Source organism: Nomia melanderi, chromosome 5 (genome assembly GCF_051020985.1).
Source record: "Nomia melanderi isolate GNS246 chromosome 5, iyNomMela1, whole genome shotgun sequence".
Lineage (NCBI taxonomy): Eukaryota > Metazoa > Arthropoda > Insecta > Hymenoptera > Halictidae > Nomia > Nomia melanderi.
The window spans coordinates 16,238,519-16,263,414 of record NC_135003.1 but is presented as its reverse complement, the minus strand read 5'-3'; the positions used below and the strand labels follow the sequence as shown (position 1 = coordinate 16,263,414).

At 40.3% G+C, this 24,896-nt stretch overlaps 2 protein-coding genes across 2 annotated transcripts in view; one reads left to right on the top strand and one right to left on the bottom strand.

Annotated features, from left to right (window-relative positions):
* The first annotated feature begins 123 nt into the window (after positions 1-123).
* Mcr (macroglobulin complement-related) lies at positions 124-7,700 on the top strand. Its single transcript, XM_031970975.2, has 6 exons — positions 124-385; positions 555-724; positions 982-5,014; positions 5,093-5,286; positions 5,358-5,638; positions 5,711-7,700. The coding sequence occupies exons 2-6, from the start codon at positions 558-560 to the stop codon at positions 5,908-5,910; spliced, it is 4,875 nt and encodes a 1,624-aa protein (XP_031826835.1). The 5' UTR covers positions 124-385; positions 555-557; the 3' UTR covers positions 5,911-7,700.
* A 4,160-nt stretch (positions 7,701-11,860) lies between these two features.
* LOC116424503 (synaptic vesicle membrane protein VAT-1 homolog-like) overlaps positions 11,861-24,896 on the bottom strand; it is a 52,863-nt gene continuing 39,827 nt past the window's right edge. Inside the window, exons 3-7 of the mRNA XM_031970995.2 lie at positions 23,149-23,364; positions 14,165-14,313; positions 13,917-14,076; positions 12,580-13,006; positions 11,861-11,952 (exon numbers count right to left, since the gene is read on the bottom strand). Of these exons, the coding sequence (XP_031826855.1) occupies positions 11,927-11,952; positions 12,580-13,006; positions 13,917-14,076; positions 14,165-14,313; positions 23,149-23,364 (978 nt within the window). The 3' untranslated portion in view covers positions 11,861-11,926. The remainder of the gene's footprint in view (positions 11,953-12,579; positions 13,007-13,916; positions 14,077-14,164; positions 14,314-23,148; positions 23,365-24,896) is intronic.

The window sequence follows — 24,896 nt, the reverse complement described above, 5'->3', positions numbered from 1 at the left end:
CTCGAGTGCAAAGGGTTAAATTTTTTGTTAAATTTTTTGTGTTTACGGTGAAAATGATCGACCGTTTGAACGAAAGTTGTTCGTTTAATGCATAGGCGGTCTCTGAAGATGTCGCGTGCATAGTGTTCCCTCCTTCCCTCTCGCACGCTTGCAAGCGGTATAAGTCACTTTCCGTGGCGAGCCAAATACAGTGGAGTGTGTACAGGGCGACCACTCCTTTTAATCATGAAATTTTTTCTGCGGTGCATTCAACGGGAGCAATAAATATTTTTGTTTCTTTTTCTCCCCGCGGATTGTTTCTTCGAGTTTTCCGAATACACATGTCACTGGCGGTGGATCGTGATATGTGGATTTGATCAAGGGGAAGGAAAACAAATTTGCCGAGGTAGGTGAGAAATGCTAGTGTCGGTGAACGCGTATTTTGGGCGTTGACCGTAGAATTTATTCGCGATCGACGGGGAAACCGTTTCCCTTTCGATCGCGTTTCGCGCGAAGCGGCGACAGTTCTCGGTGTTCGTTGACCGTCGCGAACGTTTAATCGTTGCGTGTTGCAGAAAATGTGGATTTTGATTTTGGCGTTAACCTTCGCCTGCGGGAACGGCCAATTCTCGCAGGAGCCGAACGAATCGACGCGCGTTCCTTGGAATCGCTTCGACGACAGGGATCAAACTGGATACGGTGTACGAAATGTTGGAGGTGTGGACAGCATAATAATAAAAGAGGCGTAAGTTGAACGGAATTATTACAAGGTTAATTAAATGACTCATTATTTTGATCACAGCCATGCACCTCGTATTACCAATGATTTATTTACTGTGAGAGCTAATTGTGTAATCGGTGACAGAAAAAATTCTTGTCAGTAGATTCCAATGTTGCTTCGGTAGTTTGGACAGGTTCAGGAGCAATTTGTGTTATGTATTATTGACGTTAAGTCAATGAACCCAAAGTTGAGCAGTGTGTAAGATCAATTGTTTTTTGTAGGACATACTTTGTGGTAGCTTCACGAATGGTCAGACCTGGTCAGATCTATCGTTTGGCTGTCAATGTGTTGCATAGTCCATTGCCGATGATGGTGCGCTCATCCATCCAAAGAAATGGAGTGGAAATTGCAGCGGACTATCAAGAAGTGAAGGAAGGGATTCCAGAGACCCTAATGATGAGAATGCCGCCAACTTCCGTCGTGGGAGAGTATAAACTGAGAGTGGAAGGGATGTACAATAGTTTGACTGGTGGTCAAGCGTTTTTAAATGAAACTAAACTTACATTTTCTCAGAGATCAATGACAATCTTCATTCAGTTAGATAAGCCATTATACATGCAAGGTGAAACTATAAGGTTTAGAACTATACCCATAAATACTGAATTGAAAGCATTCAACAATCCGATTGACGTGTACATGTTGGATCCAAGTAGAAGAATAATGAGGCGGTGGTTGAGTAGACAAAGCAATTTGGGTACAGTGTCCTTGTCCTATCAACTCTCTGACCAACCTGTTTTTGGAGAATGGATCATACAAGTGATTGCACAAGGGCAAGTGGAAGAAAAGACTTTCCAAGTAGAAGAATATTATCAGACACGTTTTGAAGTCAATGTCACAATGCCAGCATTCTTCTTTGATAATGATCCATATATACATGGCATAGTCCAAGCGAATTATACCAGTGGTGCACCGGTAAGAGGAAATCTGACTCTGAAAGCAAGCTTTAGATCGTTAGATAGAATTCATATGGAATCGGGTTCTGAAGCTACCGAAAGATATTTCTTCTTCGATGAAGAGTATCCGTCATGGTTAAAAATATCATCATACTATGATGAAAAAGCTCCTGTTCTCAGATTTTTTAACGGAACGTATCATTTTCGATATCCCATGGCAGAATTATTAACCTTTGTTCCATCTTCGAGTGGAGTGGAAGTTACTGTTACCGCAACTGTCGGTGAAAGATTTTTGGAAGAAATCATTACAGGATATTCCACGGCTCGCATTTTCAATTCCACGACGAAGATCAGATTTTTAGGAGGTACTCCACAGGTGTTCAAACCGGCGATGTCGTTTTCATTGAATCTGGTGGCGTCCTTCCATGATAATTCCCCATTGAGAAAAACGCAATTAATGGGAGCTGTAATGGAAATTCGGGCGGATATCGAAATGAGGACAGGTGGTCGTAGAACTATGGAAACTCAGTATTTAAAACCTTCAACGGACAATGAAGGAATTTGGTCCACAAAAATTGATTTAAGAAAACAGCTTGGACTTGAACACAACACAGATCAAGCTCAACAAATATTAAACGATGTTTCTTCCATGAAAGTTTACGCTTATTTTACTGATGGTGAAGGATTTAGAGCTCAAACGGAATTACTATTATTATCCCATGAATCTCCTAATCAGCAGCACATAAAAATTTCTACGTCTACCGAGAAGCCTAAGGTTGGGGAATATATGGTTTTCCATGTGCAAACGAACTTCTATATCGATACCTTTAATTATCTGATCATGGCCAAAGGTACTATTCTTTTAACTGGTCAGGACGACATGCAACATAACATTAAAACATTTGCTGTTCCAATCAGTGCAGAGATGGCACCTGTTTCTACTATACTGGTATACCACGTTGGACAATATGCTAACGTAGTAGCGGATTCTTTAACATTTTCTGTGAACGGTATTTCTCGTAATAACTTCACAATACTCATTAACAACAAGAAAGCCAGGACTGGTGAAAACGTTGAGATCGCTATCTATGGAGAACCAGGAGCATACGTTGGTCTGTCAGGTATAGATCGGTCTTTCTTCACTATGCAAGCTGGAAACGAGTTGTCATATGCTACTGTTATAACCAAAATGGCACACTTCGATGAAGCGACTAACGGTACCCATGATCACATCTGGCTGTATCATGATGGTGATCCAGATGAAGTTGTCTACTACCCGTCTTCAACATTTGGTATAGATGCCAATAGAACATTCGATTATATAGGATTAGTAGTTTTCACGGATGCGTTTGTTTATCGACGACCTGATAACTGTAACATAACACAAGGATATGGAGAGTGTCTCTCTGGAAGGTGTTACAGATTGGAGAAAAAGTGTGATGGAATATTGGACTGTGAGGATGGTACAGATGAGGCAGCCTGTGAGCATAGAAATATCACTGACATAGCTCAATTCAGGAAGTGGCGGTACAATAGGATACAGAGGTTATATGAGAACGTATGGTTATGGAAGGACATTAACATTGGTCCCCATGGCAGGCATATCTTCAACATAGATGTGCCACGAAGACCAGTTCATTGGATGGTCACAGCATTTGGTATGTCACCAAGTTTGGGATTTGGCATGTTACCGAAAGCCATTGAATACATGGGTGTCCTACCGTTTTACATCAACGTGGAAATGCCTTCTCACAGTAAACAAGGAGAACAGATTGGCATTCGAGTCTCTGTCTTCAATTATTTGCGACACAATATAGAAGCTGTGGTTGTTCTGGCTGACTCTAAGGATTACAAATTCATTCACGTGGAAGACAATGGCATTGTACAATCATACAAACCACGCACATCATTTGGTGAGCATCAGTTCTTCATTTGGATTCCCGCGCAGGATGCTGCAATCGTCTACTTGCCTATTGTACCTGTCAGACTTGGAGACATCAAAGTGCACATTTATGCCACAACTGTGATTGGACGAGATTCGGTTACACGCAGCTTGCACGTGGAAGCCGATGGCGTTCCGCAGTATCGTCATCAGTCCATTCTACTTGACCTTAGCAACCGTGCCTACGTATTCCAATACATGCACGTTAATATCACTGAAACCCCCATCATACCGTACGATGAAAATCGTTACTATGTATTTGGATCGAATAAGGCAATCATTAGCGTTGTCGGAGACGTCGTAGGACCAATTTTCCCAACCATGCCGGTCAACGCCACCAGTCTCATGGGTCTCCCTATGGACAGTGCTGAACAGAATATGTTCAGTTTTGCAGCTAACTTATATACAACTTTGTACATGCGACTGATTAACCAACGTAACAGAACACAAGAGAAGGAAAGCTTTTATTATATGAACATTGGTTACCAGCGGCAACTGTCATTCATAAACAGCGATGGATCGTTCAGTTCATTCAGAAGCGATTGGAACCAGTCTGCGTCAAGTGTTTGGCTAACAGCCTATTGTGCACGTGTTTTACAGGAAGCTCGATTTTATGAATGGGAGAATTATTTGTACATAGACCCAGAAGTCATAGCTCAAGCAGTGTCTTGGTTATTAAAGCATCAGACTCCAGAGGGATCCTTCTATGAAGTTACATGGTTGCCAGACAGGAAAATGAACAACTCTCTGAATTATAACTATGATATAATAACACACAGAAATATTAGTCTAACAGCTCATGTTCTCATTACATTGCAATCTGTGAAAGATTTACCGGAGGGCTTGGGTACTCAGGTTGCTGTCAGTGCTGCGAATGCAGTCAAATGGTTGGAGAGGAACTTGAAGCTTATGGAGGAGCGTGGGAAGCCTTATGAAATAGCCATAGTTGCGTATGCTCTGTTGTTGGCAAAAGCTTCCACCGCAGGACAAGCTTACAGCATCTTGTCCAGACACGCTCGGAGAGAAGGAGGTTTGACATACTGGGGCAGAGAACAAGTGCCACTTCCTCCTTACAAATTGGAGAACCAGAAACCATTCCTACTTCCACGTCTGCCATACAAATACGACTCTGAGAATATCGAAACTACTGCATATGCACTGTTGGTGCATGTCGCAAGGCAAGAGACAATGATAGAGCCTATAGTAAAGTGGCTAAATTCCCAGAGATTAACAGATGGCGGATGGGCTTCTACGCAAGACACTGCATGGGCAATGAAAGCTCTGATGGACTATACGGTTAGATCTAGAATCAGAGATGTCAGCTCGTTAACTGTTACCGTAGAGGCAACTTCTCTTCCAGGACAAACTAAAACACTATTCGTTAATGACAAAAATCTAGCTAGACTCCAAAAGATAGAGGTACCATTGACATTCGAATCTTAATTGTCTGGCTAAAGAATACATGCAATGTCTTAAATGTCAATTATCTTTTATCAGATACCAGAAGCTTGGGGAACGGTGAAGGTACAAGCCAAAGGTGCCGGTTACGCAATTCTGCAAATGTCTGTCCAGTACAACGTAGACATAGCTAAATTCCAAACTCAACCACCGGTCAGATCATTTGATTTGGTCACCAGAGCTAACTTCCATGGCAGGAATCAGTCTCACATATCATACCTTAGTTGTCAAAGGTAAACCAGTTCTTCAGGTATTCGTCTAATTTACTTGAACTCTATTTGTAACTCATGTATTTCTCTTACAGGTGGATAAACACGAATGAGTCATCGCGCTCTGGAATGGCGGTGCTGGACGTGGCCATACCAACGGGTTACATAATCCAGCAGCAAACCTTGGATAGATATATCCTCTCGAGACGAGTGAGGAACCTTCAAAGAGCAAGGTTCCAAGAGAAAAAAATCCTCTTCTACTTCGACTATCTGGACCAGGAGGAAACGTGCGTCAACTTTACCATAGAAAGATGGTATCCAATAGCAAACATGTCGCGTTACCTTCCTATCAGAGTTTACGACTATTATTCACCAGGTATATACATTTCTACTGATTTAATTTATTTCATTCATGGTACAGTACAATTCATTTTTTTTTTCCTTTCAGAACGTTTCAACGAAACGATATTTGACGCTCTACCGACGTACACGTTGAACATTTGTGAAGTCTGCGGTAGCTCCCAGTGTCCATATTGCCCGATCTATAACACTGCCACATTGTTAGCCACGCCGACAGGTTTCGTGCTGGTAATGTCCATCGTAGTTGTAATGAGATACTTTCGAACGCAGGAGTTCAGCGTGGGATAGTTACAAAATTGAACATAAGATTGAATATTTCGAGCCTTGCATTTTACTCATCATTGCCATGTTTTTTTTTTGTTTTCATAACGCCGTTCGTAAATATGTAAAAAGGTATGGTTATTATTAACTTCGTAGGGAACAAACGATTTGTAACTCCTGAGTGGAAGTACTTTGGTGCAAAGTTGGAACCGGTATCTGTAAAAAATTCAGATCATTAATGTGTTAGACATTTTTATGGTTCCAACCGCTTTTATCTTTGAAGCACTTTCGATCGGCCTAGTTATGAGAAGGGAATACTTCTGTACCGTCCATTTACTATTTGTTATATCGAAAATGTTTATATTTAGCGCACAAATGTAGAATCTCTCGACCCGTCGGGTCTGGAACACATATTTTTTATACACCTTTTATCTAAAGTATTCGATATTTTATTGTAATTTAAAGTTGTTAGTCGATGGATATGGATTTATTCAGATGTTTTCGCCGTTTTAGAAATCGGGAACTGGTTGTATAGTTAGAACAGTGTGTTCCAGGAGGCAAAGAATCTCAAGTACAAATGAAACTTAGTCGAAATCGAGATTTCTCGCGGTAAGCCTGTCACACCAAAAAGGAAAACTCCTATAGCTCTTCTTAGCAGTAATGAGTTGATATTACCATTCAAATTCGCTGAATCAGTTTTATAATAATTCGCGTTTAATTTCATCGACAGTTCGTAGCTCTCAACAATTATTCGTTCCAATAGAAATTATTGCTGTTGATTATATAATTTGTACATGAACGTCACATTAACTTTCCTGCAACTTTTCACTGTATGAAGTCATATTTCTAAAACAGTTGGGCGCCATTTGGTTGTTTAGGTTCGTTAAGATTTTCCTACTGTATATTGATGATTTCCCAAATTGTGCCTTCATGACACTCCTCGAACACTGTCAATTTATAAATCAAAGGATACATTCCGATTAAGAAAAGTTGCTGTTTATTGGCAATCTGTAAATAGTAGGTTAGAAAGAACTCTGAACATTAATGTTTTACCATACGTTTCCCTAAGGAGGCATTCGTTCAATTGTCTTTGCCTCTACAAAGAGAAATTTTATTCTTTTGTATAGTTACTTTTGCCTGTTTGACCATCAAAGATCTATTTTTAGTATTATAGCACTTATTATATTATAATATTAGCTGATAAGTAAGATCTAGCGAGTGTTATGTGAGTGATATTTGGAAGACTTACAACATGATTATTCATGATCAAGTACCAAGAAAATATTCCAGTTTATCATCATAAAAGCAATAAATTACTTGGTTGCATATCTAAAATTGTACCAATAGGTAATCAACCATTTGTTCATAGAAGATGCAAAATATATCATTCCAGTTTTTAATTTACTAAAAACGCCATAGACATAAATATGGATCTAAACAAAAACAATGAGAAACTCATTGGTACAAATATCACAGTACACATAACATTAATAATACCGTCCATAAAAAAAGTCTGCTTTATAATAAATAATATCATTTATTATTAATATCTCGTTCATTCGCAAACGCATATAGCAACGAGTTTTCTTTTATTACTGAACGATTCATAATATCAATTATGAATATATTTTTATTCGAAAGGGACATACTTATTTGCATGTTAAATTATTCATGAATTTAACCCTTGTAAAGAGCTGTTTCCTGCTCGAGCCAATCCGTCCGAATGTTTCAACTAGCGAAGAGGAAACAGCGATTAACGTGTATTAAATATATTTTTATGTTTTATAACCTTTATACGAATAAATAATAAAAGAATATTTCATCTGCCTTGTATCGTTCAACTGTCCAAAATTATCCAACTAGAAATTAAAAAAATTTTTTTAATTTACAAAACCGAAGAAAATATTGAAGGGAATATGGGGTGAATTATGGGGAGACATGGAAACGAAGAAATACGAACGCAGGATATTTTCGAAGCAATCTTTAATATAGCAACATAGTCAGTCTTACAATAATAAGCCAAAAATACAATCTATATATCGAGCTTTTGGAGAGCGGGCGAAAAATGTTTTTGTTTTCCTTCACGAGCGACCTTCGAGGGCTCAAAAGAATTTGTTTATATTTAAAGAAAACAGATGGCCTTTCGCCCGGACCTCCAAGACGAATTTTACAATTTTACACATAATTATATGATGTATCACGTTGCGAAACTATTACGTCCTGTTCTCCCACGATGTAGGTCTCGACGAACGAAAAAACGTAAAAAGGTAAAAAAATACGGAATGACTTTATTGGTCCTATTATCGGTGAATCCTTGTTTTTTTTTCTTTTTTCCTTTGTTTGTTAGATTGCATCAGAACAGTTGTAATTTACAAAAAAAAAGCACAGAAATGTGTCACTTTCCTTTTTCGTTTGTTGTGTGTGTTCCATGTAGAGTGCAAATGCATTTGAATGGTGGTTAAGGACCCGTATGCGACAATCAGTTGTTCATGGCAGTTTTTCATCAGAGGTGAACCGTGTGAGATTCTTTATATTTGCATCGTGTAACACGTGGATGATGTCTCTTGAATGCACATTTCTGAGCCAAACGCATGACGTGTTCTGTTGTAAATAAATCAACTAATCCTCAGAACTCTACCACTTGGATCTTGTTTGGACTCGTACCCCTAAGCAACTCAACAGGTAAGTACTGAAAATCTTCAGCCTTATTCTGGTTCGCAAAGGCAGAAAGCAAGTTGTAAAGTTCCAGAAAGATACGGTGATCAGTACAATAAACGGTGCTGGAATAACTCTGAATAAGGTTCAAGGGTAGAGGTTCGAAAACAATGTTTTGTAATTAACAACCGGCCAGCTGATTTCCATAGGGGTTATTCAATTATGTTGTAATGATTTGCTAGGCCTGGCGATTACATGAAGTTTCAAAGCAGCCTTGTTCGCAGTTACATTGTCTATTTCCATTGTTACAATACAGAGAATACCAATTAATACTCCAAATCATGTACGCAGAATGTTCATATTGCTAAGATTACTCTTGCAAACCACTGGCAGACATTGGGCTCGAAGAAACTATTCTTTCTGTAAGAATAACAGTATTACCCGCAGAGAAAATCACAGCTACTGAACATTCAATCCATTACTTTCTCTGCGAAAGCTCTCAATCAGTGATTTCCAAGATCGATTACCAAGAAGCGAGCAATAACATCATGAACACCCTGTGATCTGTATCTGATATGAGAAATATAATCTGGAAATAGTAACGGTCATTCTAGAAGGATCCACTGGCGACCAAGGCTGATTCAAAAAATGCTATAAAGCTGTTGGTGAGCCGGATATTGATTACAATTACCGTACAACTATCTTCGAACCTAAACGAATGATCCAGGATAGGGAAAACGATCGATACAAATATATAGATATATTATAATATAATAGAGTTATTTGATGAAACATTTAAAGCCTTACATAAAATATACAGTATGATGTGTATCGTCGCAGGTATGTGAATAAAAGTGTGTACCATGTTCTCTCGCGTGGAGGATTATTTTATCGTCGTGTTCAACTTAACTGTTTATATCGGAATCAGTTACTCTCTCTCTTTCTCTCTCTCTCTCTCACAAGTGTTCAAAAGATGTCTTAAAATATGCAGATCCACATTCAACCATTTTTCTCCGCTTTTATCTATTCCATTCTTCAACTTCATCTTCATCATCTTCATCTTTTTTTGTTGTCTTTGTCTCATCTTCCCGTTAGCAGACTGATATATATGTTCTTTATGAGTTATACGAGCACTCACGCACCCGTTGGACTGAGAGATTCGATACGGCAGTAGTATTAGTAATAGTCAATAATTCTTAATAGTTCTTACATCATTTTTTCGTCACGTCGACAACAACGAGCCGCGGAAGAGTGCGCGTCATCGGCTTACTTTAATTATTTACTCATTTATTTATATTTATATTTATATATATAATATGTATAGCTCCCCCTCGTCCGCAACTTCTCTAGCTTAAAAGTGATCTTTTTTTTTTATTCTTTATAATATAGATAATATTGGTAATACAGAGCTAGTATCAAATTCTAACAGAATCGAGCTACATAAAAATTGTTCCAATCGTTTCAGAGAGATATGCATTTCAACTCTGCATCAACGCGCTCTATTCCGGAGCTATTTTTCAATTCGTTTCCTCTTCCTCTTCTTCCTCTTCCTCTTCTTCTTTTATTTTTTAAATATTTTTTTGTCGCTCGAGGTACAATCTCGAGTACTCCCAGCATCTCCGACGAGACGAGATATTTCATCTTTGTCGCTTTCAACATTCGAACATCCGTTCGTTCTGATTCAACAAACCAATTGCGCTAACGTGTAACCTCTCACATGCAGTCGTTCAAATCTCCACTCGTCAATAGATCGTATGATATAAAGGTCGATTATAAAATGGTTTGCCGTGTATAAACGTTTGAAAATACATGTACTCGGTTCGACAGAGAAACTCATTGTCTTCGTTAATCGTTAAACAGTACTCGTTACGAAATCAGAGATTCTTTTATTCCGCGACAAGTTCGAAAATAGAATTGTTTTAAACGAACGTTCGCCAAGAGAAATAGAATTACTAGAATGTCAAAGAACTAGGCTGGCTGTTTCCCAATGAAAATTCATGAATGAATCGAGTCATCGTAACAGACGCGTATCGTTGGTGAATCGTTGCTAAAGTTGTCGACACTTTTCGTTTCTAAATGCCTGCTTGTTTGTTTAAGCGGGACCAGGCAGTTGGTACATTGATTTTTATCAAATATAAAAAGAAACGAATGCACTTTGAATAACAGTGATACTGATCCGTTGTTTAAAAAAAAGAAAGAAAAAAACGTTCAAGCTGTAAAAGCATCGTCTCGCAACAATACTAGGATAATAAAAATATTGGAATAAAAACGTTGTCAGTAAAAAGTAGGCATACATATAAAAAACACACAGTCACTTTTTCATTAGAGCTTTTTAGGTGGGCGTTCCAACCGTTTCAAGCGATTCCCACCATCGAGGCTCAATTAGATTACCATACTCTATTAAATTACAATAAATGGTACTATTATAATAGTGTAAAATGTTGTTGGATATATATGTATATGTATCGCAGTAGAATAGTAGTCGATGCGAGTAGATAAAAGTAGCGATTTTGTTGGCCACCGCAGAACCGTTGGGCGGTCTTTGTTTTCATTATTTTTCCTGTAAATGTTTTTGCGATAAGTACGAATTGTCGGATAGATTAAAAAATAGAAAAGCATCGAAAAGACACGTCGTTAGAAAAGAGAGCAATTTGTCGATCGTTTTGTCCAGGCCTGTCCAACGAATCCGGCGTCCAACAATTATTTTACTCTTACGTGAAATCAATTTTCATTTTGGTCAGTGTGTAAAAATAAAAATAATAGTTCTTTTATATTCTGCAAACTACTGTGGACCGCGTCGAAATTGATATTTGTATTTGCTTGTCGTTTGTTTTCCTCTTGATCGTAGAGGCTGATTGTTTACCTTTTTTTTTCTTCCTCTCTCTTTAATTTCTTCTTCTGTTTTTTTTTCAATTTTTTTCCTTTTCTTCTGTGCACCACTTTCACTCGTAATCCTCTCGAACTCTCAGCGCAAAAACAGACGGGAGGGAGAACAGAGTCATGCAGATGATTCCCGGTGAAACGAGCCCTGCTTTTTTTTTTTACTGACTCAAACGACCGAGAGCTAGACCATCTTCAACAAAATCATCAGGCAAATTCTTGAAGCTCGATTCTTCTTTGTTGCCCTTCTTCCACGCGCGAAGAATTTGAAGTTCAAGCATCTGCGTGCGTTTCTGCGGAAATTGCTGCTCGATTTCAATTGGATCAAACGTTTTCAGTTACCTCGTGCAGCAACAAAGCTGTTGACCATTTAATTAATGAAGTAATATTTATCTGGAAATTCTTGATCTTCGTGGGATATCAGTTTTGCTTTTCTTATATATATATATATATATATATATTTATATGTATATATATACGCGTGATAGAATTAGCTAGCGCCGCTAATTCAGCTCGATTCTTTCTCTTTCGAATCTAAAAAGAAATAGAGGAATAGTCAATCGAGAATGATACATCCCATCTATTATCCAACACATTTCTTCATATCTCAACACATTCAGGATACAGTTCTCTAAAACTATTCCCAACTAAATATTACTAAATTCCATTATGTGCTATGTAAACATATAATATATAATTATATGCCATAAATACAGGTGACCCTCCTATAACACCATAGATAGGTCTCATCACTTTTCCCATCATTATTCTAAGATAATTTAGTTTTTAAAAATATAAAACAAAAATCATATTATCTACTGCTGCAGAAGTACAGTGTTATACAAGGATTTTCTCAATTTTCCTATCATCCTAAGCAAAACCGTGTTATACCTCATCACTTTTCCCATCATTATTCTAAGTAAATTAAGTTTCTAAATATATCAAATAAAAATCATATTATCTATTGCTGCAGAAATACAGTGTAATACAAAGGTTTCCACAATCTATCTCATGGTGTCAGAACAAAACCGTGTAGGATGCTATAGGAGGGCCACCTATAAAAATTTCATGTTCCCCCACGGAACGACCGTCCCCCTGAATGTGCCGATTCCGTTCAATTCACAGAAGCGATACAAAACACGAATTCTGTTGATTATTTACCGCTATCAGATTTGTCTTCGGATGTCCCGTTGGTCAATTCTGGTTCTTTCTTCTTCTCTCCCTCCTCCGATTCCACGCTCGACGCTTTCTTCTCGTCCTGGCTGGCCGCCTTCTTGTCTTTCGCTTTTCCCTTGGCCGGCGTCGCCGGTTTCGGTTTCGGCTCGAGGCTCGGGTCCAACACGATCTTACCGATGTTCTTGCGGTCGTGCATCTTCTGCATGGCTTCCGGCACGTCCTCCAATGCCCACGTCGAATCTATTACCGGCTTGATCTTACCTTCGCCCCACATGGTGAACACCCGTTCCACCGACTGCCGCACGAACTCCTGGCTGCCGTGTTTGTACATCAGGTGGCGGAGGTTCAGCCCGGACAACGTTTTGTTCTCCTCGAACAGCTTTATGGGAGACACTTTGTCCACTTGCCACCACTGTAAAACGAGCGTTGTTAGCGATACTAAAATTATTAACGACAACCACCGTGCCGGTCAACGTGTTAACACATTGCGCGCCGGCCTCGCGATAATGCAGGATTTTTAGTCTGTCAGTTTAGTTCATTCAATTACAGCTTAATATGGCGCTCTATTTATTCAAGAATATTTGGGAGTCATTGAAATGTTATCTTGAAGTGGTACAATTGTGATAATCTAAATAAATATAGAAAAAATTGTTAAAACAGGTAGAGCAATAAAATAGAATGTCGAGTCTGACTCAACATACGACTGTTAAGGGATAAAGCTAAATTACATATCAATTGCTTAATTAATAGAAGAGGAAACTTCTATTCAACTAATTAAATCATTTGTTCGTGAGTTAGTCTTCCAAATATATTCCATCTTATCGAGATGACGACATCCGAGTGCAAATGGTTAAATATACAACTAACAACAGTCATTAACACTAGGTTTACGGAACGCGTCAAATCGACGCAGATTAAATTTTATAAACATTATTTGGTAAATGTTTCTACATCTACAATTTCCAAAATCTAAATGAACGAATATCAACTTCCCCAGGAACAATAGAATAAACTGTACAATAAATGCCCGTAAACCTAGTGTTAACAAACAGCCTACTACTAAAATCAACTTCTAATTGTAAAAAACAGCTTACTACTAAAATCAACTTCTAATTCTAACAAACAGCCTACTACTAAAATCAACTTCTAATTCTAAGAAACAGCTTACTACTAAAATCAACTTCTAATTCTAACAAACAGCCTACTACTGAAATTAACTTCTAATTCTAATAAACAGCCTACTACTGAAATCAACTTCTAATTCTAATGAACATCCAAGGTGCTCGAAAGAGTAAAACACGATTGCTGATTGAATCACGTACTGATCGCGCCGCCGAGAAGAAGCTCTTCATTTCTCCGGTGACCACGTTGCTGGACCCGTAAAGGATGTATTTCCCCATAGGCTTCAGCAATGCGTAGCCCTTGTTGCACTCCTCGCCGCACAGGCAATCGAGTACCACGTCCACGCCCTCCGGGGAGATCCTGCAACGGAATAAAAATTAAGTAGACGCGGTCTAGGAGTCGTGGATCCGAGTTAGACGACGATGATCGATCAAAGTTCGTTACGTACTTTCTGACCTCGCTGCTGTAGTCTGTGCCCCGCTCGAGGATATGGTCGATGGTACCGGTCGCCTTCAGGGACTCGTGTTTCGATTTACTGCACACACCGAAGATCGTCACGTCGTTCACTGTTTTCGCCAGCTGGACCACCGCTTGACCCTAAAACGAGGAACCATAATGAATATCCTGCCGGACGGGGCTCGGAATAACGGGGCTCGCTTTGATCCTCGATCTTCAAGGTCAACGTTTGCATGGATCTTGAACCTTGACCGCTGAAGCGAATCTAGGGGATGACCTGATCTTTCCATAGGTAAGGCGTTTGTTATAGTACGTTCTAGGTTGATGAATTATATAGTTATTATCATGCTTTCTTAACACGTTAATTTTTGTAACAAATATTTTTAAGGAACGAGGCTCGCTTTGATCCTCGATCTTCAAGGTCAACGTTTGCCTGGATTTTGTCCCTTGGCCGCTGAAGCGAATCTAGGGGATGACCTGATCTTCTTTTGCATAGGATAAAGCGTTTATTGTAATATGTTCTAGGCTGATGAATATATAATTATTATCACGTTTCCTTAACACGTTGTGTGCCATGGGGTCACATGTGGTATACGTTAATTTTTGTGACAAAATATTTCTAAGGGACAGATGGTGACCCCCAACCAAATCGAATTATTGTAATTCAATCGATTAAACGGCGATTATTTAAAAATATTTCTATATTATAAATAATGCTACCTAATGTGGTGATGTTCGGCTAAATGTGCATTAATAATGACGCAATTCAAACGAATGATTTAATATTCTAATAAAAGTAGTGACCATTGGTTTTTCACAGAAATTACAATTTAAATAGCCAATGGTCACTGCTTTTTATGACGAGTATACTCGTCGCGATACAAAATCCTGCAACTTCTCCATGACGAGTATCGAACACAGTTAACCGGTTAAATTTCAATGAATCTTCGTATTAGCGATCATCGACGGTTAACCATAGGATCCCATAAATTCCACTTGGCAGTCAGGTAACTCGGACTCGTGTGTGGTCTTGAGTCCAGGACATCGCTAATAGATTCGTGCCCCTCGCGACGGGTTGGTTTATGGTCACAGCGAGCATTAGCCGTTTGCCACGGATACATCCTGATTAAATGATTCGAAACTTCGAAGGCGTCGAAATTTGTAATAAGAAATTGATGTTCTTACTATAATATCTACGAATGAATACACCTCGTAGCGTAACAGTACAAATTCAGTGAAGTTTATTTTGTAATAAAGTTATTATTTAAAACGTGTCTATATTATTGTATCTATTAAAATTTTTTTTCAACCCATTACCGCAAACGATGGTTATAGCCATCATTTGTTCCGAGTATAGAAAAGTAATGACAAATCACGGTTCGGGCCGCTTGATCGATATTTAATATTATACCTTGTGCAACGCATCGATTTGAGAAATATTGAAACAAGACAGCTTCGTTCCTCAATTTTCTTTTTGCGATTTCTCTTAGAGTTCAGTTTCTCTTTAGTTAGAAAATGTTCAAATATTTCCAGCGAAGAACTGAGGAACAAAGCTACTTTATTCCAATATTTCACGTACCAATGCATCATGCAAAGTTCATTAAACATCAGACTTCATAGTTTGCGTCAAATCGAGTGGTGAGAGTCTCCCGAGTGCAAAGGGTTAAACGCAAGGGTTAACGCAGCTAAGTTGATAACAGCGTAATACAAAGATTCCAACGACAAACGAGTCATTGAAATGTTACTAAAATACTACAGATAAACATAGAAAAAACTGTCGCGATAAAATAGAACGTCGAAGTTTGACTCGACGCAGGAGAGCTAAGGGTTAAGGGCGACTGTTTTCCGTCCGGCAGGAAACGAGAGAGTTATAAAGCGGCGGGCGCACGCTTGTCAAGTGGAGTAAAAATTGAGCGAAACGGCCGGAGATTTTCAACAGAAGCGGCATTCATTATTTCCAGGAATCGAGAGCTGACCGCTCTTCTGTCTGCCTTCGACCGTTGTCGAGAATTCGATACCCAATAACATGACCAATCCCCGAGGAGGCCTGCTGGAGGAGCCAAGCCCGAACATGGCAGAGAAAGAGAGAAAGAGAAAGGGAGGGAGAGAGAGAGAGAGAGAGGCTTGGGGAAGAGGCACAAGAATTTCAGGGAGGGATAAAAAAAAGGAAACGACGAGGCGGGGAAGAAAGAGGTAGCGAGAAGGGAAAGAGAGCAGGCCGGGGCCAGAATGTTAAGAAGCCGCTCTAAATTGTGCGTCATAAAAGGGCCCCGCGAGGGCGTCCGCTATCTGGGAAACGCGTGTTTGCATGCGGATCGAGTAATTTGAAATTATGAGCAATGCGCGCGTTCGTCATTCGAGTCGAAGTTTCGCGGCGATTCGAGTGAGGGTGGATGTGGTTGAATGTTGAATAGCGTTGGGAGTTGTTGTGAGATATTGGGGGAGAATTGGTATTGGATGTTGTTTGTCAACAAAGACATATAATCCGTAAGGGTGGATCGCGATATGGTTGAATATATTTGATATATATTAATATATATAAATTTCCAAATTTTTAGTTTTTAAATTTTCTAAAATTAAATTTTTAAAATTAAATTTTCTAAGTTTTCTAAATTTCCCTGAGAAATTATTGCAGAAATTGATTCAGCAACAGGCAAACTGAATTCCAAATCAATAGAAATCTCAATAGCACCGTTGAAGTTCACATAGGAAAATTTCAAAAAGTTCGACTTAAAGATAGTTAAAATGAAGATAGTTATAAAGATAGTTATAACGAAGATCTGTTAGTTTTGATAATTACTAAAGCAAGAAGTGATGATTAACACGAGAAAATTATGAGAAGTTACTTTGCAGGTCAGCATTTTCACGGATACGGTACGCCTAAGCTACTTCCATCTTGCGCAGAGAATTAAAGGAATTTTTGAATTCCATAATTCATCCAATTATCGTTAGAAACAACTAACAATCATCTGCCGACACGTGGTTGCTCCGCTGGAATGCGTGACGAACGAGAATTCTCAACTCAATGACGCTTAACAGGAGGCCGAAAAGAACCGTGCCGCGAAAGACACGTTGCAGCCACGCGTGGCCGGCAAGTATCATTCAGGCCGCGTGTTCATTTACCGCCGGCGAATATTAGGGACTTCCCCCAGCCGCTTGCGAGGAAACGAGGAAATACGGCACGGATTTACGAACCGTTCCGATAGTCGGATTAGTGTAACACAAGGCTCCCTCCGTGTGTACACGTAAAAACGTTGACTGAAAGTTAACTACGGTTAACTGAGAACTGTAGTTAACTTAATGTTAACTACAGTTAACTGAAAACTATAGGTAACTGAATGTTAACTATAGCTAACTAAAAACTATAGTTAACTAAAAGTTGTTGTTTCTAACTAAAATTTGACTATAGTTAATTTAAAACTATAGCTAACTGAAAACTGTAGCTAAGAGTTAACTATAGCTAACTGAAAACTATAGCCAAGAGTTAACTATAGCTAACCTAAAACTATAGCTAACTGAAAACTATAGCTAAGAGTTAACTATAGCTAATCTAAAACTATAGCTAACTAAAATTTAACTATAGCTAACCTAAAACCATAGCCACCAAAAGTCAACTACAGCAAACTAAAAACAGCCAACCAAAGTCAAACACACTTATCCACTATACAAAGGTACCACCAATAATTTTATACCATCACTTTCTTCCTAAACGTCAAACGCTAAATAAAAACGTTAAATATTAACCCTCCCAAGGTGAAAGGGTCAAAAATACAAAACAAAACTTCAAATACCCTATCACATTCCTAATAAAACATCCTACAACATTCCCATCTTGATCTCCCTAATATTTCCCGTTTACGAAGAAACCGGTCGAAATTATTCGCGACCACCCTATATACACAGATACACCCGGTATACATCTCCGGGATGGTGAAAGGGAAAATATGAGCTGGCGGGTGGTGTCACGGGGAGGCAGGGATCGAAGGAAACGGGGAAAGTACGACGTGATCAGGAAATGCAATTTTTCAAGTCAAGTGCTTTTTCCAGCTTTCCCGGCGTACGTGCCGAGACTGGCCGATCCCGGCTGGATGGAAGAGGGAGGGAGGGAGGGAGGGAGGAAGAGGGGAAAGTACAGCGTGTCCTCCACTCCTCTCGAGGAATGATATATACCCGTGACAGTGGAGAAAAGTGCGGTTTCCATCGCGGGCGGCGGGGCTTTACCGACGACGATATTGTTCCTCGGAAACGAATTGTCTCCTACGTCTAGTCCATTCCGAGGAGCAACGAAGCGTTTCGCGAGGGGCAAGACAGAGAACGCGCATTCCGCTGGCGTTAGTTTGCATTCACTTTTGCGCGCTCGAGTTCTTTCTTGATGCTTCTAAGGAGACTGAAGCACGATTGCAGTTTATGGAAAAATGTCGAGCAGAGCAGAGGCGATTTGGTTGTGTAGATACATTGTTGGTTTAGTTTGACGACGTTTAACCCTCTGTGATGATTTGATACAGAAAAATTATAAACTCTCCTATTTGCCGTTAGTTTGCATTCACTTTTGCGCGCTCGAGTTTCTTCTTGATGCTTTTAACAGTTTGACTGCCACTTAAACATTCATCGGAACTCTCATGTACTCGAAGCAGTTTTCTTCGTTAACCAGAAATTAAGAAATCAAGATTCTTCTTAATAACTACAAAATTCTACAAAATTCTACAAAATTCGAAACAGAAAAACTGAAACCAGTCATGTTGACTGGTACGGTAGTTCTGGTGTTAAACCATAACCGACCGCCAGAATTTTCAGCGTTCCGTATAATATCACCTGTCCTTTCGTAACAAAGGCAAACGGTATTAGAATTGGTTGCTAATGCTCTGGTATCATAGTTCTCGAGTTACGCTATTATCCAGTTACCCGTGCGATCGGATATTTCGATTTGACATCAGTTCCCCCGCGTAATTATCATCCAGCATTCTGGTAAATCCACATATGTGACCAACTGTTAACGTGTTAACACGTTAACCAAAATCTTAAGCATTTCAGGAACAGTCATTTTCAGGAACAATTATTAATTATTTAGTGTTACAACATTTGATAACTATTATCAACTTACGTCATTAACACGTTGAATAACTGCATTAAATAATATTACTTAACCCTTCGCACTCAACAATATTTTTCCTTAAACATATTCATTACTTTCTGACTGAACGTTGAATGCCATGGAGTCACCGGTGACCCCCAACCAAATCGAATTACTATAGTTCACTCAATTAAACGATGATTATTTGAAAACATTTCTATATTATAAATAATGCTAACTAATGTGGTGACATTCAACCAGATGAACTTGCAATAATAACAATGCAACTCAATCAAATGATTTAATACCATATTTCTTCCATTCCAAGTACAAATTAAGAGACAGAACTTTACTTCGATGTTTTATGTTGATACATTACAAGGTTTAATGAATTAAAAATTTCATAAATTCGCTGCGATCAGTTGGCGACTATAAGGCTCCTCGAGTGTCAATATACAAAAGTCCCTAAACAATCATCCTCCAACCAAATTCCACTGATCCTCTTCAATCAAGATCACCGTTGACCGCAACATTCAACACATCAAACATGTCCCTTCCACCCTGATCACCCCGTATATTCCAATAATTTCATCGAAAACCGTCAGTCACCATCGAGCAACGCACCGCTCGACCGTCAAAATCATCGTTGGCGAGACCCCGCCCAAAGTCCGCCCAAAAAACGCGTCACCGAATCGACGTCCATTAGCCGCAGAATCAAGCAATTACGGTTGCACCGAAGGTTACTGCCCCGCGGTAACAACCCCGTGGAATCATCCCCGGCTTGCACGTTCGATGAAGAAGCGGATGTACCTTCCTCCTCCTCCCGCCTCCTCACTCCACCTCCTGCTCCTCCTTCCCACCTTTCCCCGTGTCCTCAGAAGAAGAAGGCGGCTGCAAGGGGGTGGCGCGTCGGGAGAGGGAAGCGTCGGGATCAATACGGCTCAACAGGTTACACTCGAAGCTAACTACATCGCCCCCTGGCAGACCGCCCCACCCCCCGCCCACCCTCGCCCCACCCCCCGGCCCCTCCTCCCGTCTCTTTCGCTCCGCGCGCTGTACCGTTCGGAAAGTTGAGACGACGAAAATCTACGGGGGATGCTGCCGCCGCTCCCGGTGCGCGCCGCAGAGAGCGACGGGGGTGTGGGTGTTGCCCTGGCAACCCCTTCGGTTCTCTCATCGACCACCGTCACGGGCCGCGCCCGTCTGAGACCGCGCGCACGCAACGTCCACCCCACCCCGCCGCCGACGAACGCACACCGACGAACGATCACGTGTACCGGCGGTGCGCGCCCTTAAGCTTCGTTCACACGGACCGGCTTAATTCGATTTCGCGTCTCCGGCTTCCGGGCCAGACACCATTGCTATCCGACACGTTGTTTACCGTGCGGCTAAGCGCGCGGCCATTGTTCCCCCGCGCCGGAGGAACCACCCCCCGATCGACGGAACTTGTTAACCGGCGTGAACTCGTTAGATCTGAGAATGTTCAGCTGGCCCGGGGTGGTTTTGTTTAAAAGGGGGCAAGCGGAGCGTCTTGCGATTCGTTGGGTGACGGGTGACGGGTTCCGGTGAGTCCTCGTGGATTGAGGATTGAGGGTTTGATGATTTGCGTTGATTGTAACGAAAGCGTTTCGTGTCGTTTTGCATTTTGTGGTGGAGGTGAGGAAATGATTGGTAATTATTTGGTTGTGTTTATGTTGGATATTTTTCTGAGAGGGCAGGTTCCGGTGAGTCCTCGTGGACTGAGGATTGAGGATTGAGGGTTCGATGATTTGCGTTGATTGTGACGAAAGCGTTTCGTGTCGTTTTGTATTTTGTGGAGGCGAGGAAATGATTGTTGATTATTTGGTTGTGTTTATGTTGGATATTTTTCTGGGAAGACTGACGAGGTATAATTGTCTTCGAGTCATTTGGAAGTTTTGGAAGTGATTTGAAGAAGTCATTCTAGAAGTTTTGGGGTATCGTGTGGGAATGTCTTTTGGGATGGTTGATGTTTCTTCTGGGATGTTAGGATGATAGTGGCACTGGGAAGTGGGATTTAGGGGAACTGGACTGTAAATCAACCGACGTGGTAATAAAAGTGACTGTAAGTCAATTGACGTGTTAATGAATACGGTTTCTGGGGTTTTATGTGGAAATTTCGGAGTCAATCTGGGTTCCACTGTTCTTTTGTTATATAAATATGAATTTAATGAATGATTGAATTGGATTAATTTGCTTTTGGAAAGAGGAAGGTTGTGGATGACGAGGAAAGTAAATTTACGCGTGATTTGTTCGAATTCTGGTCGAAATTCAAGAACGAAATGGAAAATATGAGCCAGCAGAGCGGAACTGCGCGCAAAACCGGAGTACGAGATGATGAAGAGCAACGGATCGAGCTGCGTTCGAAAACGGGGACTCGGATAAAAGGATTTATTCCATTTGCGAACAGGAAGCCAGTTAGGAAGTAATGGAACTGTGCGTTGACTCTAGGTGGGTGTGAGGGGTGGCGTCGAGGAAATGGTAAATGATGTGGTTAGAGGGACATTCTTGTGTTTCCGTTCGCCGAACGGGGAACTACGGTTCTTATTGTCGGACTCATCCGATGATGCAACGGTCGTGAGACATCCTTTCTTTTTCCTCGAATTTCCCGTTATAAATAGTTTATTCAGAGAGCGAGTCCGATATATTTAATTTAACGTATTGATAATGTAAGTTTTAAAGTAATGTTTTATAATATATTTTTGAAATATTCATACATTTTAATATGTGTCTAGTTACTCTGGATTATTGAATTTAGTTTTTAGTTATTGAATATTTATTTTTCTATTTAGTTATTTAATATTTAGGTTTTAGAGTAATATTTTATAATGTATTTTTGAAATATTCGTACATTTTAATATGCTTCTAGCTACTCTAGATTATTGAATATTGATAATAAAAATTATGGGTCGAAAGTGACCCGGTGTCGGCTCCCCGACGCTTACATCACGAATTCCGGTGTTCCACGTTTGTTCCTCGATCAACGAAGGATTCCATTTCATCCAGGGATTAACTAAATACCGAGGAGCTAAGCCTGGATCAGGCCGGATGGCAAATTTTACATGTGCGCGGAACTATTAAGCGAACAGGGGATAATATTCGGGGCATCAACGCGTAATCTCGTCTCGCGAGATGCTTAAATAAAACCAGGGCACGAGTAGAGTCGATGTTACGTGAAACACGCAACGTTACATCGCGAAATGTAATAAACACACGTCGACGATGCAACAATGAATCGTCTCGTCGCAAATGGTCGACGATGAACGCACTTAAGAGATTCGTCAATTAAATTCTGAATATTCACTTTCTACATTGAAACATATAACAAATAATCAACAGAACTCAATAGAATAAAGGTGAATAATGAACTGACGTTAAACTCATGCAAGATTAAAAATGACTAAACATATTAACACCTCGTTTAACACATAAATATCACTCAATTCCTTTCAACTCAAATGACTTCTTTTGGAATCAATTATTATACTATGTAGCAAACATATGTATAGAATATACTTACAACTTTCACCTTTTTCAGTTAATTATTAATAATAAACTGTTATACCAATCAGACTTGAGAAATATATCATAAGGCAAGAGATTAAATTGAATTTTCCTGGTCACCGGTGACCGTCAATACAAACGATCAAGTGAACGACAGGATTAAAATTAAATCTGACCTTAATGGCGCCGGTCACGGGTGCCCGTCAAGGCCAGGATCAAGTTAACGAGGATAAGATTGAAATTGAATGTTGATCGCGCCGGTCGCCGGTGACCGTCAACGCAGAAGATCAAGTCAAAGAGGACAAGATTAAAATTGAATTTTGATACTGCCGGTCACCGGTGACCGTCGATGTATAAACGAACAAGTTAACAAGGAGACTTACCACACCGCCGCCAGCGTTGTGCAGCAGAAGGCTCTTTCCGGGCGTCAGGTTGGCCAGCTTGAAGAGCAAAATGTAAGCGACGGTATAATTCATGGTGATAGCGGCCGCGTCGAGGTAGCTCATGCCGGGCGGCAACGCGAAAACGGACGTGGCCGGCACGGCGACGAGCTCTGCCCACGCCTTGTGATCGGGGAACGCGACCACTCGATCGCCCACCTGAAATGCAAACAACCGAACGTCCCTCGTCAGTTAATTGGAAAATTATAATTACGCCTCGAACGGCCCGATACTCTCGACGGAACGTTCATTCTTGTTGATCACTTAATTTTTCTGCAGAATTACATTTCATTTAAAATTAACGAGCTCCGGTACAGTCGGGGCAAGTGGAACCTGAACGTTCGCGGAGAGTTCGAGCACTGCACTCTTCGATTTTCATTTTGTTCTTTCGTTGTTCGCCGTATCATTCGCAGGTTGAAACTATGTTGAAAGCCTTGAGTAAATGTTTGCTCTAAGGACAATTAACCCTTTGCACTCCAGAAGTTTTTCACCGGAAATACTCAATATTTTCTAATGAGATACAGACGACATTTTTTTATATACATTTTCTTCTATACAGAGTTTGATATTAAATATCAAAGTTTACAGTTTGCTGTTTCAAATCATTTGGTGACTTAGAGGCTCTGGAGTGCAAAGGGTTAAAAATGGAAATCTCCAGTAAATGAATTATACTTGGATGATTCATTTCATCTGCAATTTTGTTAGATCATCTAATTCTTCGTAGCTTGAAACTAACTGGTATCCAAGTGAAAACTACCCTTAACCCTTAACTCCACATAGTTTTGTGATGTCAGCAACAACCAATTTTGATAGTCCTACTGAAAATTAACAGTTGCTGTTCAAGTAATTAAATCATTTGTCTGCAACTTAGTTTTCCAAATATGAACATTTCGTCTCGTCCAAATGACATTCGTCCGCGAAGGGTTAAAGATTAAACGAAAACTTCCAGCGAACGAATTGCATCTGAAACCGATGATTCACTTTATCTACAGCTTTATTGCGCCAATTTAACTCCACCCTGTAGATTCGCGTCCCACCCCTCGACAGGAGCGACATACATCGATACTATCTAGGAGAGCGTATGGAAGAAAGGGGTCCGCGACCTCGAACCAATTCCCCGTGTCAGAAATATCAAGGAAACCGACCCACCCCCGAGGACAAGTGTCGCGGGGGCACACACACGCTCAGCCCTCCGCCCTTGAATTTTTCACCCACTAATCTTTCCACGAGGGTGGAGTCTCACGGTACTTTTCCGAGGCGCGCGACGCCTCCAGGAAACGGACTCTCCTCGTCCTCCGGTCCATTTTCGCGACTCGCGGGACTCTGCGAAGGTCGTGAAGGGCGCCGACCCGTTTTTAAGGGGTTGCCACAAGCTCAAAGGGAAAATTTCTCTCTCAGGACTCCGGTCGCCGGAAGAGCACTCACGGAAGTCGTGAACAAATTCTTTTCTTTACGCGACCCCGAGCGGCTTCAGTCGTTTGATACAGTGAACCCTTGTTTACTGATTATCTCTGGATAACGAAGAAATATTTACACGTTTACCTGCAGTAGACGTTAGGAACTTAGAATTTCATTCGTAGATGGGTTACTGAAATACTTTGGATTTGAAATAATTTGATTACTTTGTTTTAGGAAGATGGTAGGTAAAATTGTAGATAGGAAATATAGTCAATTGAAATTGAATTGACGGT

Excerpts from the sequence above, each read along its gene's own strand:
- Mcr (XM_031970975.2), top strand. The coding sequence starts at position 558 with ATGTGGATTTTGATTTTGGCGTTAACCTTCGCCTGCGGGAACGGCCAA. Across the intron at positions 5,015-5,092 it reads CTAGACTCCAAAAGATAGAG|ATACCAGAAGCTTGGGGAAC; the intron begins GTACCATTGACA and ends ATCTTTTATCAG. Across the intron at positions 5,639-5,710 it reads TTACGACTATTATTCACCAG|AACGTTTCAACGAAACGATA; the intron begins GTATATACATTT and ends TTTTCCTTTCAG.